The sequence below is a fragment of the Denticeps clupeoides genome, chromosome 12, assembly GCF_900700375.1.
Source record: "Denticeps clupeoides chromosome 12, fDenClu1.1, whole genome shotgun sequence".
NCBI classification, from domain to species: domain Eukaryota; kingdom Metazoa; phylum Chordata; class Actinopteri; order Clupeiformes; family Denticipitidae; genus Denticeps; species Denticeps clupeoides.
In genome coordinates, this window is record NC_041718.1 from 4741098 (window position 1) to 4765700 (window position 24603).

The 24603-nt window shown below is 40.7% G+C and overlaps 1 protein-coding gene across 1 annotated transcript in view; it reads right to left on the reverse strand.

Annotated features, from left to right (window-relative positions):
• Window positions 1-1419: 1419 nt before the first annotated feature.
• cntn6 (contactin 6) overlaps window positions 1420-24603 on the reverse strand; it is an 80334-nt gene continuing 57150 nt past the window's right edge. The window contains exons 12-23 of the mRNA XM_028999142.1: window positions 20870-20997; window positions 19388-19560; window positions 13631-13748; window positions 13118-13276; window positions 11720-11869; window positions 10750-10820; window positions 9921-10155; window positions 8004-8119; window positions 7240-7423; window positions 4305-4417; window positions 3254-3422; window positions 1420-2078 (exon numbers count right to left, since the gene is read on the reverse strand). Of these exons, the coding sequence (XP_028854975.1) occupies window positions 1984-2078; window positions 3254-3422; window positions 4305-4417; window positions 7240-7423; window positions 8004-8119; window positions 9921-10155; window positions 10750-10820; window positions 11720-11869; window positions 13118-13276; window positions 13631-13748; window positions 19388-19560; window positions 20870-20997 (1711 nt within the window). The 3' untranslated portion in view covers window positions 1420-1983. The remainder of the gene's footprint in view (window positions 2079-3253; window positions 3423-4304; window positions 4418-7239; window positions 7424-8003; window positions 8120-9920; window positions 10156-10749; window positions 10821-11719; window positions 11870-13117; window positions 13277-13630; window positions 13749-19387; window positions 19561-20869; window positions 20998-24603) is intronic.

Below are 24603 nucleotides of genomic sequence, written 5' to 3' on the forward strand. Positions count from 1 at the left end.
TAGCGACGTGGCCTTACAACTCCAAGGTTGTGAGTTTGAATCCTGACTCAGACCTTGTGCTCTCCTCCTATTCTCACAGGTTTTCTCCCACCATCCAAAGGCACGGACGCTCAGTGAATTAGTGACTCTAGGTTTTGTCTAGCTGTGTGTGTGTGTGCCCCCTGTGGAAGGCTGGCACCTCGCCTTGACCGAGTGCCCAGGGTCCCTGAGTAACAGGACTAAGTGGTTAAGGATAGTGACTGAGAGAGGTAAGGTGGGATAGGATAACATTTAGCACCTAGCATTTACAAAACAGATATAAATGATTTGTTAAAAAAAGATGAACAAAATAGGCATTTCAATATGAAATTTATTTGAATTCATTTTACAGTACATCTCATAGAGACCATGTTTAGTATTAATACAACAGTATTAAATCTATTGAGGAAAATCATAGTTATCTGTGCAGAAAACAGCAATTAAAAATGAACAAGAAATTCGAATTTCAAAAAATTAAACAAATACTATATATAATAATAAACAAATACTAAATTAAATATATTATTCCTTAAATATCACATAATTATGAATAACCTGTCTACTCGTACTGGTTCAGGAGGCATGTCATGAGCGCTGATACCAGTTGCACATTCTGTATATTGGAAACCATAATTTCATGGCACATGGGTGGAATGAGGCACAAATACTGTACTCAAGGTATGAGGTATTTCTAAATACATAAACTGACAATTCAAAAAAGAACAAGTAGCATTTCATGTAAACTCATATTTTAAAAGTCCCACCACTAAAATTCCCACCTCTTTTCCTTATGTTGGCTACAAATGATCCTCATCTACACGAAACATCCAAAGAGGGCAAATACAGCACAGGTTTCATTCCCTGTTTATATGGGATAACATGTCTGAAAGACAGCACTTCTCACCTCCTCTTAATTCCTTCCATACAGTGTAAAGAAATACAGGTCTTCTGGTCCCTCTTCCCATGTTGAGATCATGAGATCTCAATGTTTATTCAAGTCTCTGCATAACTATGCATAATCTCGGGATTTGAGAATGTTCGTTGTGTTCATTTGATGTATATTACCATCCTAAATAAAAAAGAACGAAATTCATATCAATGTTAATACTGCAAATTTGGTTGGAGACCTGTACCACTTTTCTAAAGTTGTAGGTAGTCATGTCCTCACAAAAAGAAAAACCTCACACACGCACAATAACCTTAAAAATGAAGTTTGCATATTGAAATATTTGTGACAACGTCTTGATGTAGCTGTTGTCATTTCAAAAGACTAGATCTTACGTGGGCTTAAGAAAAAAAAGGTGGGCAGTGGTGGCCCCATAATCAGAAGGTTGCCGGTTCGAATCCCAATCTGCCAAAGTGCCACTGAGGTGCCACTGAGCAAGGCACCATCCCGACACACTGCTCCCCAGGCGCCTGTCATGGCTGCCTAAGGGTGATGGTTAAAAGCAGAGGACACAATTCATTGTGTCACTGTGTGCTGTGCTGCAGTGTCTCACAATGACAATCGCTTCACTTTCACTTGTGATTAAAAGGCTGTTTATCTGTGCAGACATAACCTTCATTGTGAATGTATGGAGAGCCAGAGGGGCACAAGTGACATTTTGGGTGAAATAAATAAATAAATAAATAAATAAATAAATAAATATATGCTGAAAACAAATTAATTTATCAGTTTAGATTTTTTTTTAATAATTTAAATTTGTATACAGCATTGGAAAAATATCATTTACCTCCTCTGGTTCGCACTCTTTGATAAATATTTACATTACATTTTGAGGCCTTTTTATGTAGAGATATTTGCCATCACAGAATTCTGGGGGCACAAAATATTTACACTCTTACCACTACACTACCACCGGCATTTTCATGTCAGAAAAGCAGGCTGCACGTGAAAAGAACCGTTGTGTAAGGCAATGCAGCTTCATAACCAGGACCATAACCAGTAAAACCCATACTGTGTTATTACATGATTTCAAACCACTCCTGTAGAAACAGCCACGACAATACAAATACCAAGATACATATGTCCGCTGTTTTACGTCCTCTTGAATTCAGACCTGAAAAACAGAGTGGTGGGGGGATATAAATGTCAGTACTTGAGGGTACTTCATCCTGGAGGTGAGAACCACAAGGGCATTAGTGACATTTCACCCAAACAAAGCATGAGTCCTGATTTAAATATATAAAAACTTCAATTCACACAAAATGTCACTTATGCCCCCTCTGCTCTTTTCTTAAGAGTAAATTAAGAAATAGTACAGCGATGCAGAATCAGACAGCCACAGATATTTTGAGATATTTTAAAATCAGATCTGGTTTAGAACTCCATTTAATGTGACTTGAAATGGGGTGGTAAAAGCTGAATGGGTAACACACCTGCCCATGCAACTATGGATAAGGGTGTCGGCTAAATGTGTGCACTGCCTGATCTACACAAAAGCCTGATGTGCACCAGTAGTGACTGTGCAACACATTTCATAATTTTGTCAGATTTCCAGAAGTTTGGTATGAATAACGACTGCAGAAAAATACATGCCCTCAATGGGATGTACCAACACACTGGTACAGTTACTGTTACTCAACAAGCCTGGTGATTAGGATGATTTGTTACATTACATTGCAACCATAATCATGGCATTAAAACTAAATAATATTGTTGTTGGGCATATCTAACCAAATTACAATGCAAGGTCAGAACTAACTGGGGTCTAATAAAGCTTGTTACCCATTAGCAGTGTTATAAATGTTTTTACTGTGGTGAAGTGATCTGCTTCAGTTTATGACAGAAGAATATCCAGTGAATAATAACACACGATGCTGAAGTTCATTAAAATCTCATGGTCGGCTTAATAGGTCTCTGAACAAGGCTCAACCAGTCAGATTCAAGCAATGCATTGGACCAGATTATTCCATTTACACTGTGATTTTTTTATTGAGCGTTTGTTGTTGATCTCCTGTCTGTTCTTTTTTTTTTTTTTTTTTTAAGTAGATGTAGTATTCTAGACCCAGACTTATTTTTTTCAGGAGGTCACTCTGGTTACTTCACATTCATTCAAAGCAGAAAATAAATATGCCTGGCACCTTATACAGCTCTAATGCATACCTAGCAGCCAATAAGTTTTGAGTATTCATCCAATCCATGGTGTAAGAATTAATACTTCATTTGTAATGTATTCAACAGGTTTTAAGTAAATCACTAATACTTTATCTATACTCAATATACTGGACCTACTAGACATCTTTGGTATCCTGATCGGCCCACTGCTGCTGCCATCCCCTCCTTCACTCCGTGACCTGATCTCGATGAGGTAGTCCTCTCCAGATGGGACCTGTAGCTCAACCGATGTCCGGTTGGTCTCTACTATACTGGTCCGGCCATGCCAGTTCTGACGGTAGACAACCTGAACATGAAAGAAATGAAGAGTATTCATGTATTTTAAATACTGGATAAGTAAAAGCAAATGGGGTTGAATTCCGTGCCGAAGGAGTTAAGCTAATCTCTTCCACAAGTTAAAAAAAAAAAAAAAAAATCCAAAATGCATTATATTAAAAAGAGGGGGAAACAAATTACACTGACAGGACAAACACCAGCAGCAGCATGGGACTTTATTTTTCCAGCCATGCTTGCGTAGAGGTTATAGCAGTTAATGCTATTACACTACTGGCCCTCCACTGAGAATGGCATGAATTGCAAATTATTATTGGAGGTGCTTGTGCATCCCCCGTGGCGCCATGCAGACATGGGCCTGAATGAGAGGCTGTCTAAGAAGAGACCATCAGAGACGTCCAGCTGCTTTCTCGCCCTCAGCCGCACGCTACTGAGGGAGGCCGGCATCAATTAGGAAAGATGCGCAGCAGCAAATTAATTTTTGAAACTCTCTCTCCCTCCCTCCCTCTTTTTCCTCTAGCTCTCTGCCTCCGTTTCGCGTGTCTGTTAAGGCCTTTGAAACTGTATAACAAGAACCGGCGCCAGATTGAAAAGGATTTGGCTGCTTCTGATGTGAAGACACCCACAAAAGCCAGCAAGGAATTTGTTTGTAGAGTGGTAATCAGAATGCATTTTAAATAGGAAATGAGGGAAACATCAAGAGGAGAGGAGAGGGTGTCCCCTGCTGGCCTACTGACATAAACCCGGTACACGCGGGCTGTGGCTGCTGTTGAAAGTGAATAGGAACGCGCAGAACAATTAAAAACCCACTTGTGACCGTAAGAATTCCCTCAACCTTTAAGCCCGGCTTAAATGTCACAGTCCTCCAGTACTGACATTCAGTGGGCAGCCTGACCTTGTAACCCGTGACGTCTGACTCATTGTCCATGGCCTTCACATGCTCCCAGTTCAGGAAGATCTTCGAGTTGGTCAGGTTCCATTCGATGTTTCCTGGAGGCTGACTCGGAGCTGAAAGAAATATGCTCATCCTGAATGTTTATACAGCGGGAAAGGTATTCATGGTCGAGAGACAAACGCAGCCCGAGCTCTATATTCTGTGTCAAAATACATCCCTCACTGCTTCTGCTTGTCTATTAAAAAGAGCAGTTGAAAAAAGAACCAGGGTGGCATTAAAAAAAGAAACGATGCGGAACGTCATTCTGTCATTTTGTATTGTCCAGGGTAATTACAGCTCACATTTAAATGCATTTACTACTTACCCAGTGTAAGGACGTACTCAGAACCACAGCTAGTGTAGAGCTAGTATAGCGCTGGTGCTTGTAACGGTGGCCCCCATGGCACCTTCCCGCACCAGTTCCGGAAGTTTCTTTTCACCACACCAGCTTCTCGCATTATAATGGGTTGCCTGGCCAAGTGTTCCGGGTCATGTATTGAACCACTGACTGCACGTTTGCTAAGAGTCTGAGTCCTAGTCTGAGTGGTGTTTATGTTTTCCTTCCTGGTCCCCGTTACCCATTGCCGATGTCCTGTTACACATTCTGTGTTCCCCAATATTGTTTCCCTCAACCCATTTCCAAAATACTGATGCTGCATGAGTCTCTAATTTTTTTAATTTAGTTTTTTTTAATAAACACCTTAAAATCTCCCCCTGTTTTTCTATCTAATATGGGCTGCAACTCCCTAATAAGATTATTATTCTCTATTCACATTTAAAAACATGATGTACCACTGTATTGTCAAATTCTGTAATTTAATGGATATGTGGCAGCAAAAGTTAGATAAAGAGATAAACAAAATAATTTAATAGAAATAAAAAAATAGATAAAGAGATAACTAATGTGGGAGTTAGGCAGCAAAGTTGAATAGAATCTAGACAAAAAGTGGCAGCCAAGCGGACTTACCCACATTACCACATTACTACCTCAGACAACCTAAAAATATTGTTGAAATTAGTGCTGGTTTGTTTTTTTTGGACTAGTTTTTGTGATTACATTTAATAAAAAAAAAAGATTTGACCTGAGATTTAAAGTAGCTCTTTGCAGCTGTCACACATGCATTATTAAAATAAGCTATGCCATTACTTCACTCATAATTACTGGGTCATGTCTGGCTGAATGTAATACCAGCCTGCAGTCAGAGGTGGGAGGTTCAGGTTCAGAAAGTAAAAAAGTCCTCACCAGGCTAGTTTCAGCCTCCAGAAAAAAGGTGAGTGGTTTGACCTATTGAACCCGAACGTCCCACCTCTGCCTGCAGTATGGATGAAATGATCACTATATTCTTCAGCAGTGTAAACTTGCATATGGAGCTCCACTGGGCTATCAGTTGTCATAATTCGGTACTCCAGGCACACTTTTTAGAGAAATTAGAAGTCACATAGAGAAGTTAGAAATAATGAATAATAAGGTTTTGCCAAGTTTTATTGCTTCTTTAATCAGAGCAGCTGTTTTCAGTTGTAATAAGATAATTACTAGTAACCCAAACCAAGCTTTACGAATCATTTAGCTTCCACACACCATTCCACTGAGGCTCAAGACTATTTGATACTGATAAATTGTGACTGATTCCTCTCTACTAGTGTTGTTTTTGTGAACTAAATTCATGAAGAAAATTTCTTTGTCAATGAACATTTTTGACGTGAAGAAGACAATACGTAAATGCTGGTCATGTGACAATAAATACAATGAAATACACATTTAAAATTATGGTTTAAAATATGGTTTTCGAGATGTCTCTTCATTTTCGTTGACCACAACAACACAAGGAGTTATTTCTTTGCGTTTAATCTTCTCCCATCCAGTCACACAGATGACATAATTTCTGCAATACGCAATCGCAGCATCAATTAGATTTCGGTGAGCCGATGGCAATCTTTTGACTTAATTCATTTACAATAAAGTGGAGAAAAAAACCCTGAATGTTTGTGTTAAAAAACAAATACAAAAAAAAAAAATCAGAGAATCTTCTATGTCTGGAATGAATGTAGTATATTCTTGAGTCTATAATGTAACAATAATATAATAATAATAATGTAACCTTGTTTTAATTATGAAATGGGTTTGACTGAAGGAAAATATTTTTTTTGTCTGTTCTACTAGGTACCTGTACTATATTGACTGGGTTAGATAGAATTGCATTACTAAAAAACAGACTAAAAAATATTTTAATTGAATAAAATTCTACTAAAATGTCATAAGTTCTTGACATTTTTAAAACTAGGCTAAAATGTCATCAGTATACATGGATAATTTTGACTAAAATGTGGCTAATTAAATTTTTTTTTTATAATAAAACGCTTTTTTATTTTAAAACTCTTAGTCTAGACTTAAATTAAAACAGGCCACCAAAAACAACTCTCCTGGCTACATACAGTATATGCAGATGTTCCATCAACAGACATTTCCAATTACCAGAAAAAAAAATAATAAGTGAAGTGATTGTCACATGTGATACACAGCAGCACAGCACACGGTGCACACAGTGAAATTTGTCCTCTGCATTTAACCCATCACCCTGAGTGAGCAGTGGGCATGACAGGCGCCCGGGGAGCAGTGTGTGGGGACGGTGCTTTGCTCAGTGGCACCTCAGTGGCACCTTGACAGATCGGGATTTGAACCGGCAACCTTCTGATTACGGGGCCATTTCCTTAACCGCTAGGCCACCACTTCCCCAGAGTCATGTACAACATGATCAAAAGATGTTAGATGTTATTGTAATTGACAAAACTATTGTTTTCTATAGTTATTTCTAGAGTATTTAATAATTTTTATATATTTGAGTGTTAAAACTGCAAAAGTGCAAAAAAAAAAAAAGGTTCTCAAAAGAAGACTCACGTGGCTTTTTGGTGGTGACATTGACTGGGGTGCTGAAGGGCCCATTCCCAGCACTGTTGCAGGCGCTAACGGAGACAAGGTATGGAGTGCTGCCCTTCAGCCCACTGATGGTGACGACGGTGTCCGTGACCCTGAGTCTGCCAGACTCATCTTCAGCTGCCTCCCCCTCCTCTCTCCACACAACCTGGACCGGACACACCAAGGTCACCGCACCATCTCCTACTGTGAGAGGCAGATGTGTGTGTGTACTTGTGTTTATATAGGTCTTGTATGCGTATGGTGCTTGTTGATTTTAATTCTGTGTCTCGCAACCAGAGGCTGCAAATGACTTTCTAGGCTTTTCTCTGGCGTGTGGGGCTCAGCTGCCCGGTGTGTCCTTATAGGGAACCCAGGGTCAGAGAGAGAATGGGCCATATCCTCAGGGCTTTTCCCTTAGTGAGGGACGACCTGACTGTTGAGGTGTTCCACAGGGGAGGGGCTGGAGGGGAATTGATGTATGATGTTCACACATCAGAAGGGTGATTTATACTAGAGCGCTCAGGCAGCCAGGCTACTGGGCTCCTTGGGAGACATGAGCAGCTGCAAAACAGACCTCTTCATTCTCCAGATTACATGTGAAAAATGGGCCTTTGTAGCTCTGTTTCAGGGAAGGAGATTGAAGAGTCTGCCATCTGTTTTATCAAATGAATGGATGCATTAATGAGCTCTGATGATTGGGAACTTTACAGTCCTTTTTTTACCTGGATTGGATACTAGCACCTCACCTCATAACCCAGGATCTTTCCACTGCTGTCTTTCCAGGGGACGGGCTCCCAGTACAGTTGGATTTCTGAGGCAGACAGAGCATGGGCCCAAACCTTCGAGGGGGCTGATGATGGCTCTGAAACAGCACAAGACAGAAAGAAATGCTTGCATGATCGCCTGCTGATCGGCTCATGATAGCTTCCGGTTCATCTCTATAAACAGAAATGCCATTAATTTCATCACAATTTCACAGACTGAAAAAAGCCAAAAACCACAGCAACAAATTTGGTTTTAAACCAGACAAGAACACAGAGCATAATAGAATGAGCAATCTGTTGATTTTAAGTTTCATTATCATGTAAGTGCTAGTTAAGCCGGAATTTAAATGCAGTGAACAAAATCACATGAGGTATGCTGTAGTCAATTATCACTGTGGGATGGAGGGGCACCGCAATACTAAACATGTTTAAGGTGTCACGACTATAAATTTGCTGATACATGAAAACAGTGTTAGTTTGTGTGTATACATATTCATGGAATTTGCAGTGCCATTGCTTCCCATACACACAAGGCAATCCCCATCTATGTGGGTCTCATCCGTGATTTGTAGCTTCCAATCATGACCAGAACAGCTTCTTCACTCACTAACTTCATGTATTAACAGATTGCATCCTCTACAAAACTAAAACCATAGAGCACATTTATCACTCATCAAACCACATGAATTATCAAAGTAATTGTTAGTCCACCCCGTAAGTAACTTTATATGACTTTATATCACTTTATAGAGGAGGTTGGATGAATTACAGCTTTTCCCATTCCATTCCATTCCATTTCAGTAAATCCTGATGACAAATTTGACGTTTATGTGAAATATTTAGAAGAATTTTACTAGTAGCACTTGTCCTTACAAGCTGTGCTACTTAGTGAACTGTTAAGAAACTTTGATTAACCTTATTTGCACTGCCCTTAGTCCTAATTAGAGCCTGGCCTGAGCCTGACAGAATCTGACCTGACCCGGCACGGCAAGTAAAAGCCTGGTTTCTTTGCACACCCTATGAGTGTTAGACTAGGAGGGAAAGGAAATGTGCAGGGAAGTAAGCGGGTGTCACGGCCGACACCACAACATCCTCAATAAAGGACAGTCGGACATCTTGGGTGCCGCCCACTCTTTTCCCCACATTGACGCTAGCATTCTTATTGACTTTTACTTTTCCTCTCATTGAGGCTTTGGAACAACCTATTCTGATACTGAAAACACACGTTGCCGACCCGTTCTTCTGTCCCAGCCAAAGACGTCACCATAACCAAACCATGGCCACAAATCTGTTCACCCCTGCCCCGGTAAAACCAATCTGTTCTCTCCCTGCCTTGTGTCTCGCTCAACCCTTCTGAACCGCACTCTTCCACTCCTGCCGCATCGGCGCTTCCCAGCTACTCTCGTCATTGCCCCTCACCTCCAGTCTCCAAATGCCACCATGCTGCCTCCTTCCTTGCCTCCGTGTCCTCGTCCAATGTCCACTGTCCTCTCCTTGTCCAGCTGTACAACCGCCCCACTGTCGCTAAGTCTGCTAGTGCTAGCCTCTGTTTCAGCATCCATTTTTTAATCTCTCTTGTGATAATTAAAATGCATCACCTGACAACATTGGCCCAGAGTTTCAAATCAAATGAACATTCCATTAAAAATAATTAACATTTAATAAAACAAATTTTCAACATAAACACTTTTACCAGCCACTGAAACAAATTCATGTGCAGCGAATTATACGGAAAGGACAGGTTCTATAGACCGGGCGTTTGGTGTTTGATAACCGATCATTTCCCGTACGACCCGACCTGGGCTATGATTTACAGCTCTAGTCCTAATGATTTTATATTTCTATCCCAATTAGCATCCCAATAAAAAACGGGAAGTTTATCACTCTACTGCCACTTACCCTCTTCAGCTGAATACACTGTCACGACATCGCTGAAAGGTCCTTCTCCAACATTGTTGTAGACTCCGATTTTTGCCTCGAACAGGGAGAGGGGTGGAACGCTCTCATTCTTGAATGTGTACTTTGATGCCTCGGCTGAGGCCACCACAGCTTTTTTCCAGGTCGCTGTGCCGGTGCGCCGGAAAGCCACTATGTAGCCAAACCCCGCTCCATTCTGCAGTTCCTCTGGAACAGGCTATGTTTAAATGAAAAGAACTACTGCGTGAGTTCGAACAGACCGTACCGTCGGAAAAAAATGAATCATTCATGTGAGGCCGCAAAAAATGAAAAATTTGACATGACACAATGAGCATGACAAGCACGTCTCTGGATTCTGGTACGTATCGGTTCCTGGCAGCATTAAGTGTTTCACTGACATTCAACCACAGAGCTAATATGTCTGTGCTAGAGATTAAATATATATCTGTGAAAGTTAAACGCCTCATGCAACTCCCAGGCATCACAGAAACATAACAATTCAGTGTGATATGCCTCCTCGTGCTTTAAAAGCACCCCCCAACAGAAAAAAAAAAAAAAAAAAATCATTACAGCACATTCATGCACATCAAATATGTATCATTACAGGATCTTCATTTCGATTCGTGCATTGATTCCACCAAAGCGCAAACCTAAGGAGACAGCCCGGCTTTTAATTAAAGCTCGACTCATTTTAAGGAGGATCACCACGGGGAATTCCATCAAGATTCAGAATCATGTCAAAGGACTGATTGGCAACCCGTCCTGCCGTAATGAAGACGTTCGAACCAATCAAGTTGGGAGATGCTCTTACCTCCCATACGATCACCAGTTCTCCCCGGTTCCCGCCGCCGCCGTTCACGCTGGATGGTGCAACTTCTGGAGCTGCATGTGAGGAGAACGATAACAGCGGCGGGTTAACACAAGGGGTCAGCCTCAAAGAGCCCAGACAAGTGGCTGTCCCCTTGTTAAAGTGGCCCAGAGGGCCTTCTGAGGATCCACCAAGCACACGTCACCCAGAGCCGCCATCAAAACCAGAATTCATGTTTGTTGTGTTCCTTTGTTTTTTTTTTTTTGCCCTTCAGTGCCAGGCACTCTTTGCATCCTTATTACCCCATGAGTCTGTGTTTGACACAGATGTGACCAAGCCAGCCTTCAGCTGGCAGTGTGCATGTCATTGCATTGGTGAGTGGGAGGCCTCGAGGAAAAAAAAAGCCACTTTCCCTTGTGATACAGCGATGTGGCGCTGCATGAAAAAAAAAAACAAACGAAAATAGAAGCCTTTAAAGTTGCAGCCTGACGGCGTGTGTGGGCATCACATGATCAGCGAGGGCCGCAAACATAAATGAATCTTCTCTCTGGGTATTCCTGCATGTCAATGGCGACCCGATCTGAGTGCTTTTTTTTTCTTCTTCTTCTAAATCGAGGATTAAAAGGCGAGGGCTTCTGAAAGGCCTTCAAAACACAGGCGTATAACAAAGCTGCGCCACGGCGTAGGCACGGGGTTCCTGTGCCTTTTGTCACCGCGCTGTCTCGCTTGCCGTCAATTACAGTACTCCTCACTACAGTGTGCCTCTTAATTGCCCCTTAATTGTGAGGAGATTAGCCGGCGATCAGAACAGAGCATAAAAAAAAACCTGACTGACATCGAACAGCAGAGCTGGATTTCAAACGAGGAGCACTGCCTGCAATTTGAACTAATTAGAGAGTCAAATGACATTGAAGCAGCGAGATTGATGTGTCTGCCAAGGCGGAATAGAGGGAGAGGGATGAAGGCAACGTACCTGCTGCTCTGGTGCGCATTTGCTGAAAGGGCATGCTGGGCTCTCCCACACCCACGCCGTTGATCGCCACCACCCTGAATTCGTAATCCACCCAGGGGTTCAGCTCCACCGCGGTTGCGTGCAGCATCTGCCCAGGTACGTAGTCAGGAACTGGGAATGGACGAGTGGCAGATTAAAAGGAGGATCAGAGATGGGTGTGAAATGCACAAAAAAACACAGCAAGCAGTGCTTGAAGGAAGTGCATTAGTATGCACATATAGGACACCGAGTGAGCGAACCCAGCCCTCCCCCCCGTGCGTCTCATTACAGGCGGCTTCAAAAGACATAGAGTAGATGATTATAAAGCTGCATGCATCGACAATCACAGTGAGATGATTATGATTTGATATTCCAACAAAGGTGAGCAGTTTCACTAACAAGGCTCGCTGTACCACAGTCAGCTTCTGACCTCACTCTGATTGGCTAATGGGCATTTGAAGGCATGCTGATAGGTCATTGACCATATTTTTGCAGATTAGAATGTAAATGGACAAGAATCTAACCACTGCCTGACTGACACTTTTTAGCAACATGACCTACAGTTAGGCCATTGATAGGACTATTTTTCATTGTTTGTAGAATATATCAGCCAGTCTGACACAAGTTACAAAGTACAAATACATGATTACTGTATTTAAGGAGGTCTTAAGTAGGTCTACTCTTTCAAGTGGGTATTTTTTTTACTTGTACTACATACATTATTAACATGATATTAACCTTATACTCATTACTAGTAATGTAACGATGCTCTAAACTTGCAATTCTAAACTTACCATTTGCAATTCTTTTTTTCATGAGAACAAATTCTGGTTTTCCTCAATTATAGTACAGTACCAAATTTCCAACAATTTAAGTGCAGTTTTCTTCAACGTTGCTGTGAGTGAGATATGACCCCTTCTGCACAGTAGTAAATAAATAGTAACCTGATCATTTTATTCAGAATTTTTTTTATTTCCAATCACGTATGAAAGTGATGCTTTTACATGAAGAAGTTATTGCTGATTTGCAAATTTTGTCAACAGCATTTTAACTAATGAGAATTAAATGGAAAAATGTATACAGACATTTATATACATTTCTACATATATAGATTTATACTGTATTGGTCAAATTAAAATTTTATTTGTCACATACATAGTCATACACAGTATGATATGCAGTGAAATGCTTAGACGACTGCTACAGACCACAGTATTGCAAATATTGCAAGTATACAATGAACATAAGACATTTATTTCCTTAAAATACATCTGAAAAACTGGTGTTATTTTAGTCATGGTCTCAAGAAAAAAGCAGTACCATTAAACATCACCAAATATGATATGTTCATTAAATATGTAAATCTAAAGGAAACACTACCTGTTTTGACAGCTTGCCAGCCAATGGAGAACGGGGTCCTTGCCTGAATGATGTAGCTGCTGATGGGACTGTGGTTGTCAGACCCTGGGAGCCAGGAGATTTGTGCACTTGTGGAAGTGAGCTCACCAACGACTATTCCCTCTGGAGCACAAGGCGAGCCTGCCAGAGGCCATGCAAAAGACATGAAAAGGACAGGAGCACTGAAATGCCTTGTTCTCTGCCACAAAAGGCCAGGTGACAAGGTTACAATGGCTTGGACAAAAGCAGGCACAGCTACAAAAGACCATTCACTTAATATTCAAAGAGCGATTTTTAAGATCCTTCAATTGATGATAGGAATACAAAGGTTCTGGTGGAATGTCAAGTGCAGCACTAACAAATTTCAGATTCTTTAGAAAGAGTGAGGTGAGGGGCTAAAAAAATGACAGTGGAGTTGTACTGTGTGGAACATTCCTAACATTTGGGTTGATGAACAATTTCTAAATACAATTACCGCTCTGGAGACGTAAGTACCTCTTACAACAAGGTCAGCTGCCGCCGACACACTGTCCACCAGAGTGTGCACCATGCAGACGTACTTCCCCAAGTGCTTCAGCTGAACGTTTCTGATCATCAGATCACCGGCTGACACCTGCAACCAGATACAAACGTGACTATTGATAGTGACAATTCGCACTCCGTATTCTGCTCATGGAGACTCCATTACAAAGTGGTGGCCAATTTCAGGGTATATTTGAGTTTGTTGCTGCAACACCCTAATTAAATGACTAATTAGAGCACTAACATTTGATTAGGGTCCTGACACCTTGGTCTGAGCAGGTAACCAAAAGGTTATCACCCCTCAGAAATCTGCAGATACAACAGACCCTGGCACAATTAATTGGAGCCCTAGCATAATAATATCTTCTAGACCATAAACTGCTCTTGTTAATTACATGGATAGCATAGGTTATTGATCAGCATGGATGTAAGGCATATAACACACATTTGTGTTAAGCCAAATTCATGTACTGAACTTACAATGGGGCAAAAAAAGTATTTGGCAACCACTGAATTTGTACAAGTTGTACAAATTAAAACTGTGAGAAAATCATTATTGTATTATATAAATTGTATTGTTGTATTATAAAAATTGTATTATTTTTAAAGAATGTATTTGTATAATGTGCTGTTTGGTCAATAGCAAGTGTTCACCTCAATACTAACTAACAGAGGTCAAATGTTTCCTGTAGGTCTTCATCAAGTTTGCACACACACTGTAGCTGGTATTTTGGCCCATTTTTTATGCAGATCTTCTCAAGAGCTGTGATGTTTTGGGGCTGTCACTGGGTACAGATTCTCTTCATCGCTCTCACTGATGGAAGGAGACGTTTCCCCTAGATCTCACAATACATGACCTTAATACAGATCTGTCGTCCTGTCCCCTTTGCAGTAAAGCAGCCCCAAAGCATAATGTTTCTACCCCCCCATGCTTCACAGTGGGTGTGGTGTTCTTGGGATGCAACTCTGCATTCTTCCCAGGTAACGAGAAAAGGACACAAGAGCTTCATAAAGAAGAAGTAACAGGTCTGTGAGGGACAGAATTCTTACTTGTTTGTAGGTGCTAAATACTTATTTTCTGCACAACATATATATTTTTTTTCAAATCATACAATGGAATTTCCTGCATTGTTTAATTGTTCCTGGTCATAGCTGAAGTGTACCTATGATGAAAATTACTCTCATTATTTTAAGTGGGACAATTTGCAAAATCGGTGGCTGCCGAATACTTTTTTGCCCCATGGTATAGCAGAAGCCTTGAACAAGCATTGTTTGTTGCTATGATTATGGAGATGTCAGATCATGCAGTACAGGCACTTATTTCAAGAAACTCAAAATATAGGACCATGTAGAGGAGCTGTCCGTGGTGCTACAGTTCCTGTGGGTAAATTGGGAACAGATGTTGAAATTGTGATTTATTCGTGTCCTTTTGTTAATGCAGCTAATGTTTTTGTGATTAATCTGAGAACCTTGATGCATAATTAATTTTTTTTTGGCACAGATTAATCATATACCCTGATCCCAGCAACCCTCTCCAGTTATTTCACCATGTATTTTTAGTTTTCAGTTGCTTTTACTGCACAATAATGCAAACAGATTTTTATTGAATGGCAACCGAAAACACATTTTGGATTGATAGTGCTGTTTCTTTGGTCCACTTTACAACCAAGCTGGCAAAAACAAATTAATAAAAAAAAAACAATGTTACACACCATGCTGAGTGCACTTATGTTATATTAAAGGTACACTGATGCATGCTTTTGATTGAATTCCTGATGTGAATTTGCATTAGGATTCACTTCGCATTTTATTGTTTATTGTGCCTGTCAAAGATTTGCTAGGGGCAAGACTGGTCAGTAATCTTAAAAGCCAAACAAACTAAAATAATGCGATTCTTGCATAAAATGTAAGCAGACATAAGCATGTAATTAATATTTTAAATCAATTGACACCACTTGTTTTATTGATTGTTTGCTGGGCTTACAGATAAACCTGTGCACAGTCTGATATGACCTGAGAAAAACACCCAAATCCACAATGTGGCAAATATAACATGACCCTATAACATATAGCATGTTGGCTAATGTGGGCAAGGAGTTTTAAGAGCGTAGAGGGCAGTGGGAGATGGAAAAAAGGGATGTGCGGTTTATGCTCAGGTGTCTTAGTGGCTAAAGACTTGTAACCTGTCAGGATCCGGTCCGAAATGGGGGGTTACTCCGGTCCAGGATCCGGACCGGAGTTTCATTGTTGTCATGTGTAATGTTCCCTAATCGTTTTCACCTGTGTTAATTGTATAAAGCTGCCCTGTTCGTTTCTGTCCGCGGTCAGGTCTTTGAAGTTATGTTCTATGTTCACCAGCGTCTTCGTCTCGGATGTCTCCCCTGTCCTGTGATTCACCAATTAAACCCCTGTTCCGTGATGTCAGGTGAAAGCGTCCTTCATTCTTCGTTCCTCGTCACTCCTCGTCCTCCTCTACGTTCACCCGTCGCGTCATTCCCGCATGGACGTGACATAACCAAAGTGTTGCAGGTTCAAATCCTGAACCACCAAGGTGCCACTGAGGTCCCCTTGATCAAGGTCCCATCCCCACATACTGCTCCCTGGGCACCTGTCATGTGTGCCTACTGCTCACCAATGTGATGGGTTTAATGGAGAGGACACATTTTGTTTACACATTTGGTTTAAATAGCCCAGATTTAGGAAAGCAGTAAATTATTTCTATGGGCTCCTCCCTTTTAAACACTTTTTTTGGATACACACCATTAGCTCAGCACTCATCCCAGGACACTGGGCACAGGACCGGGCCTAACCCAGGGTGGGTTACACACACCTTCAGCTAATTCCGAGTTGCCAATTCAGCTAGTGCGGTGAGAAAAAACGGAGCACCCAGAGGAAACCTGCACCAACACACTGAGCTCAGTCCGAGTCTTGGAGGTGTGAGGACACATTGCGAACCACCCTGCAACCATGTGATAGATTCACTCTGACATGAAATGACAAATGTGTCTGTAAGGTTTTTTGGAGTCACTGGTGCTGCTGTTCATCTAAGGATTACAGATATCCTGGGCTTTGGAAATCCCACACCAACACCTGGTTATCTTAAACATTACGAGAGGAACCCAGATCAGAACTTTATCAGCAACAATTAATGTTGAGTTCAAGTGGGATGCTGTGTTTGTTAAGCCACGTCTGTCCCTTTAAAAGCTTTATTCATTGGTACAGCTGGTACAGTCAGTTACACTGACTAAAGATGCAATTCAACTGGCCCAAACCACATCAGCAGATGTGGGTAATTTATTTCAATTAAATCCCATTTCACGGAAAAACAAAAACATGTTTAAATGACCCTAAACATTTGAACGGTAGTGTTCATGCGTTTTATGCATTTTCGCGGTATGCCATATGTCTTGCCTTATGTTATGTAGGAAACATAGCTGTAGGAAACAAGCAAATTTAGTCAGCATTGTTTCTAATAACATAGATGTGAAGAATTCATCTTTTGTACTGTGCCTCGATCTTACCCATTATGAGCTACTTGGGCGTGTGCAGACCAGAGTCAATCCTAAAGTGTAAACTCTCACTGTGGTATAGTAGTTTTCCAAAAATTTTTAGTGTGTGTGAGTTGGCGGGTGGGAGGTGTCATTGACCCTAATTAGTGATTATAAAACACAGAAATGCACCAGATGTCCACACAAACTCGTGCCAGCAATAAAGTTGTAATTCTTGGCCTGAGCCCGAGCCGACCCGTAGTAAATGATCGATCAGCAAACACGAACGTCTGGTCTTTAGTACCTATTCTTTCTGTATGATTCGCTGCTTGTAGATTTGTTTCAGTGATTGGTAAAAGTGTTTTGCATGTTGTTTAAATAAATGTCATTTTTAAAAATAAAATGTTAATTTGATTTGAAACTCTCGTCCACCTTCAACAGGTGATGCATTTTAATCATCAGAAGAGAGCACAACAAAATTGGGCACCTTGGCGACTTGGGATTTGAACTCACAACCCTATGGTTATGCATTACGTGGCAATTAACAATACTTATATTGCAACGTGAAGTGATTGTGATACACAGCAGCACAGCACACGGTGCACAAAGTGAAATTTGTCCTCTGCATTTAACCCATCACCCTGAGTGAGCAGTGGGCAGCCATGACAGGCGCCCGGGGAGTAGTGCTTTGCTCAGTGGCACCTCAGTGGCACCTTGGCGGATCAGGATTCAAACCGGCAACCTTCTGATTACGGGGCTGCTTCCTTAACCGCTAGGCCACCACTGCCCCTTATTGCAACCAGTAAAGGACTGTGAAGACCTAATGACATGATTGTTCATTTGTTGCTTGTATATAAAATCACCTTTGATGGTACACTTGTATTAATTTTTGAAGCCCTGCTTCACACAAGCACTTGCTCTTAAGTTTCAAGAACCGACGAGCTCGCCTGCTCTCTGTCCTTGACTCTCGTATAGTTTCGCAGCCATTCGCCATCACAGGATGTGGTTTCCAGCGGCAACCCAAGGAGGCGCACCCGAGCAGACATGAAAACAACCAGAATGCTTTGCCAAGAATGCATGGACAGAATTGCAACCACACTGGAGCATGTGACGCAACACTTGTTACGTTGACTCCCGACGACGTGAAAGTATGATAATCTTCACACCACAGTGGATCAGAAGTCAGTGATAAAGCTATACACTTGCAAAAAAAAATGAAAAAAGGGTGGGGGTATGAATTATTCATTGCACTTCTGTCCGTGAAAGCTAACGCCCAGAGATTCAAGATCCTGGCTTGTTTTAAGCCTGGTAAGCTGTTAGTGTTAGAATGTGTAAGTGTGGATGAGCAGATCATTCTTTTTGTTAAATGTTCATTTATGAATTTGTGTAAAAATCCTTAAATCCTAAAAAAAGTACCCTAAAAACAAGGTCACTACATTCACGTGTCATATTCTACAGTCACACATACAATGGCGTTAACTAATTCATAATCACAAACCATCCTGTGGATGCCCATTTTTGTCCTATTATTATAACTTTGTTATTAAATTTTACCATGAGACTAGCTCAATCACCATCGATAGCTGATAATTGATAATTAGGCAAAAGTCAACCTTTTATGATTTATTTGATAAAACCTACTCATGATCCAAAGGCTTTTTAAGATGGTTCCTATATACACATACAAAATTTTTTTCTAGAATTTCTTCTTATTTTAAAGTCTTGTTTCACTCATTTTAATTACATCATGTGCCTTTCCATATGTTACCACTGCTCCTTTTAGAGACTTTGCACATGAGAATTTCACTCACATGTACTGTACTAAATATAAGTCACTTGACAACAAAAACTTTGTTGGATCTTTTTAGGTGATTTTGGATGGCCAGAGGGCATAACTAACTACACAGAGTGACTGAGACAAACAAAGAAAACAAAAGTAAACCTGGGGGAGAGAAAATATAGCTAACATACTGTACTATAATCAAACAAGGCTTCAATCCCAATGGGATTTTGTCAGGTATGCAGAATTCCCCTGAGGGATAGAGAAATATTATTTGTCTGACCTGATGCTCATACCCCGAGGAAGTGAAAAATTTTGCTTGTGGAGAGTCTTTTTAAAATATTATTTCCTCACTGAGCATTTTCATTTCCCTCTGTCTCTAAAGACACGGTGCTTTCCCACCCACAGATGCTTGCATGATCATTATTTAGTGGTTGGGCCTCCCTAGAGTCGAATACTTACCCCACCAATCATCTCAAAGTGTTCCTGCCTGCTGAAATCAATGAGCTTGCCGTTGAAGAACCACTTGAATGTGGGCTCCAGCGTGGCGTCCCGGAACACCTCACAGGGCAGCACAATGCTCTCGCCCACGGTGGCATCCATGCTCAGTGGTGGCACTGTAATTTTTGTTGGTTCTACAGGGGGTAAAGAGACAGGGGAACAACACATGGGTTTGTTTTCTGACAATGGAGACCACTGGAGGCGACTGCTCAGATGGATCTCCGACTGCGTGCTCCAGCACAAGCAATTGAAATAGGTCCTTTTGTGATTATGGAAATGTATATTTTATATACTCAACTATTGTTTAACACATGTGTATAGACTGTGAACACTGTGGAGTTATAAAACCACTTTCTAATATATTAGAATTTTTAGGGCAGCACATAAATCATAACTCGGTGATGCACTGGAGCCACAGCTTAAGAAGTCCCCCCTAAAAGCTACATCACATTAAATAAAAATAACAACCACCCACAATAATAAAAGATCCTGAACCTGCAATGGCATATCAAATTTAAATGCTAATTACAATTTAACCGCTTAAAATGATAAAAAGCAAATAAAATGAAAAAGATGTCATGATGATTGGGCCAGTCGTGTGGGCTGTCAAGAACTGTCATTTGTTTGTTCTAATTAATTCTATTTGTCCTACTAAAAATGTAACTGGTATCTATCTTGACTATACAAAGCATTACCTGGTTTAACCAGTTAGCTCCTAGACTTAATACTTGGAAGAAATTAAATTGGCCAAATCAGGAATAGCTGATCGTAGAGGAAGAGAATATCTGAAAACACTGGCCCTCAAGAAGCCCAGTTGGACACCCTGTTTATATAAGGTATGAGTCAACATACCGGACCACTTAGCAGCTCAACTTGGCACATGACTCAGATCCAATTAAACCTTTAAAACTCCAGCGGTCATGACAGCAGTATAATTAGCAACATTGTATTGCATGGGATGGGTTGAAAGGCATTGGTATACCGTCTCTACGAAAAAAAAAAAAAAAGTTTTATTGCAAATTCTTGCAAGTGAGCAATTCAGCTTAATGCAAGTGCTATGTCAACCAGGAGAAAAATGCATATGTAACAACCATAGGTTATTAAACTGACAAAGAAAAGAGCAAACTGCACCAGCAGCACATTTTTAATTAAGCTCACAATCTATGGCTTGGGGAAGGGAAGGAACATTTCTCCCCTCGGTACTGCAGATGCCTGGGACCTCCAGCCCCCACTGCACTGTGTGACCAATAACTCAAAGCTGACAAAACCCAGGATGAGTTATGTCGCTGTCAAACCAGTCAGAACATAAAACAACTATATATTTCATGATCAATTTCATGCTTGGGTTAGTATGTATTGTTTTATTTTATTAGATGTATTATTTTATTTTTATCTTCGAGAAACCCCAAGGGTCAACTCGGCAGCAAAATCTGGATATCCTACCTTTCACCACTAAGGTACCAGTGCTGCTGGCTGTCCCAAAAGGGTTCCTGGCAATGCAAGTGTACCTGCCCCCATCTGATTTGCTGACGTTGGTGATTCGCAGAGTTCCGTCCTCCAGGATGGTTCGTCTGATAAGGAAAGAAGAGAAGGGACAGCTGTCATCGGGCCTGCCTGAAGCATCGGTGACAATGCACAGATCACAGTGGCATTAGTCGGGCAGTGATGCAACAACTAAGCAACTGTTCCTTTCTCTCCCTGGTATTACGTTCATGTCATTTGAAGAGATCCCCCTGCCTGTCTTAATTACACCATGATCCAGTCAAAGAAATATATACTTGTCCACATATTTTATTTATGAGTGCCTTTCAGGGGGTAAAATGAAAAGCAAAATCACAGGCAATTATCCTATTTCAAGCAGAATAAATGTAGATGTGTCTTATAAGTGAGATTACAAATAAGGAGGAATAGAAGAAAGCTTAGACAGATAATTAACCAATTAATAAATCAACCAATTCATAGGGGAAAAGCAAAAAATTATAATCTTGAAAAAATAGAGGTTATTATTATGACAATTATTTTAATATCAACTGACTAGACTAGACTTGCTAATGTTAACATAGTTAACATAAGTTATAATAAATGTTGTAACATAGCTTTGTTGTCTACAACAAAGTGACATTTTTTTCAATATTCGTGTGGATAATCTTGCTTTATTCTTATATTTCTTTTATCGTTTTGCTTGATATTTTTAATTTTCCCAATTAATCTTTGCAATGTGGGTTTCACAAAGCTAAACTAAGGGGAAAATGAATCCCCAAATCAATACATAATGAATTCTCTGATATGTTAGAAGAGATTGACAGCTGGTTATGGGTAAAAAGGATGTTTTTACCCATTTTACAAAACTAAATGGAAACTGTAGCTTGCACATCATATTATTTCAGGATGGTATGCTTGTGCATCATCAGATATTATATTTTATATAGAATTATTTGATCTGAAATGGTTGAAGCGGTATGCCTGAGAAATAGCTGAACCTTTATATGGAATCTTATCACTAAATGCTGTAAACCTGACATTGAGGGGTGTCCCGGACCGGAGTTCTGTGTTGAGTTCAGCATCGTCCTGATTGCCCGATTGTTTGCACCTCTGTTCATGTGTATAAATGTATCCTGATCTGTCACGTCCGTTTCCGATCATGATTTTAGCATTGCTCTTTTCACAGTTTCTATGTATTGGTCTTTTGAGTTTAGTAAATCCCCTTTTTCAATAGTCTGTATCCTGCTTTTCCTACCTGTCACAGATTCCTGACAGATTCCTAAAATATATAAGCAAGTTGGTATCCACACAATAAAAGCCATTTGTCAATGAGAGCATGCAATATGAATGGACACCTTTCTGCACATGGCACGGAGCCGTGTGGATTGGCTACAGGCGCTGGGAACATGCTGGAATACTGTCAGACTGAAATCCTAAACTGAGAAATTGATCCTTCTGTGCAGCAGCAGCCCCACTGAGCTCCTCTCAGATGTCCAAAGGACACTGAGACACAGATTTGGTTTCAATATGAAACAATTTAATAGTAAACACCAAAATAAGGCGTTTTCTAAAAATCACTGAAATTTGAAGCTGTGCGTGGCTAACAAAATCCTAGCCCATAAATAAGCAGTATAGGGACCCCCTCAGCTACCGTGACCTCCGTGCAGCGTAAATCAAGAACCGGCTCCAGGAGGCCAGCTTCCTCAGAAATCAAACGTTTTCTTGGTGAGCTCTTAAAAAATAAATATGTATTCACTGCACCCAGGCTCGGGCCGAGAGAGCATGTCTGGCATGCTCTGCCCTGATTTATTGACAACATTTCAAACACTGAGTGATAGAAGACTGTGGTGAACATGACCTGCAGGGCAATGAGCTGCAAAACAAACAGGAAAAAAAATGAATAGCACTATTCGTTCTTACGAAAGAAAAAGTTTGCCTGCTTATTTATTTATTTATTTATTTATTTATTCATGCCTTTGCATTTACTGGATTCTTGTTGAGGCACACTGGCTGTGTAATCACTTTTTTTTTTTTTTTTTTTTTACCCCACTCTCTGCACTTCTCACCATGACCACCCCATGGAATATGATAACTAATCAATGATTCTCCAAGCATGTTGGGGCAGGGCCAGAGAATTACAGAAGGACTGCCGAGCTCTGGATGCACGTATTGATTTGAGCCCAGTCCTGCACCAAAAAAAGCCATAGATTCAAGATGAGGTGGGTGGGAAACAGAACAACGACAAGCATTTCCAGCGTTCACACTTCCACTGTCAACACCGCACCTCACATCCTTAAAAAAAAGAAGATAATGAGGCTCGGGTTTGCGAGAAGATTGGTGAGAATGAGCTTTCAGAGCACGTTCTTTCCACCGATGTTGCTCTCTCCATCGCCACAAGAAGAGCATATTTTGACATATTTTCAAACGCAGATGTGTTGCAACAAACGCCACGCATGTCCCTATCAGGCCTTTCTGGATGTTTCCTGATGCACCTCCACGACTATGTGTGAATATAGAGCTCGGTGCAGTGTTCTCAAAATGTACATTAATACGTTCATCCATAAATAAAGGTACTGGCCTTTATATCAAAATACATGTGAAATGTGGTCCATACCATTGTTCCACCGTGTGGCCTACAGTAAATACACCTGTGAAATATATGAGACCGGTCATTCTGGTGGACTGATCCGTCCATGATTACACGGTTAATGATCAACTAGGTGTACTGATGTAGGTGTTAATTAACTTAAGCCTTAAGCCTTTTTTCAGGATGGTAATGGCAGGTTTGAATAAAAGATAGGACTATGAGAATGACTAGCCTGCTTGAGGTGGTGATGTCAATGTTTATAGGCAAGAAGGAGGCAATGAGGAGCCTGATGCGTACTGCTACTAAAAGCCAGTGAACTGTGATGATATACAGAAGTTTATAGTCTCCTCGTTCTGAATCTTCAGCAGAAATTTGGAGAGCAACCATTGATGACCATTGTCTTGGCTAGTACTTGTACAGTTTGATTGAACATGGTCGTCCAGACTTTACCTGTATGACACTTTTCACAATTGATCGTCATGAACCAGCATTAGTGGCCTGAATACCTAAGGACCATTCATATTTAAACTTAATAAAGCATTTCAACAAAATTATGTTTAATTAGAGCATTGGAAATTAAATATATTAGCAGTTTTCTCATAGACATATTTTGCCCCAGTTGTCCAAAATTGGCTAATATGTGAACTTTTAGTTGGCTGTCAAAAACAAATCTACTGAAATTGTAAGTGGACAATATTATGGTATTTTTAATTACAAAAACCAATGATATTGTACACCTATTTAAAGGACTTCCTCAATGCTTCCTGGTGGAGCTGACAAAGTACAAAGCCTCAGCAGCTACTTAAAAAAAACGAATCCCCTGAAGTTTGGCCCGTTAAAGGTTTTGAGAACAAAATGGAAGACTAAAGTTGGAAAATGTCTGAAATACTCTAGACTCCTGTAGACTCATAGCTGCAGGTTTATCTGAAGAAAATCACAGTTTTGTGTTGCTGAATTCCCCATTGAGTGAAAGACCTGGAGTAACCCAGAACTCCACCTGGTTATCAGATCAGCAGTAAAAAACAAGCAGCGAAACGGCTTAAAGTGTCAACCCCTGAATGGCAAAAGAGGCAGGGTCAAAGGTAAAGCCCCACTGCACATCATAACC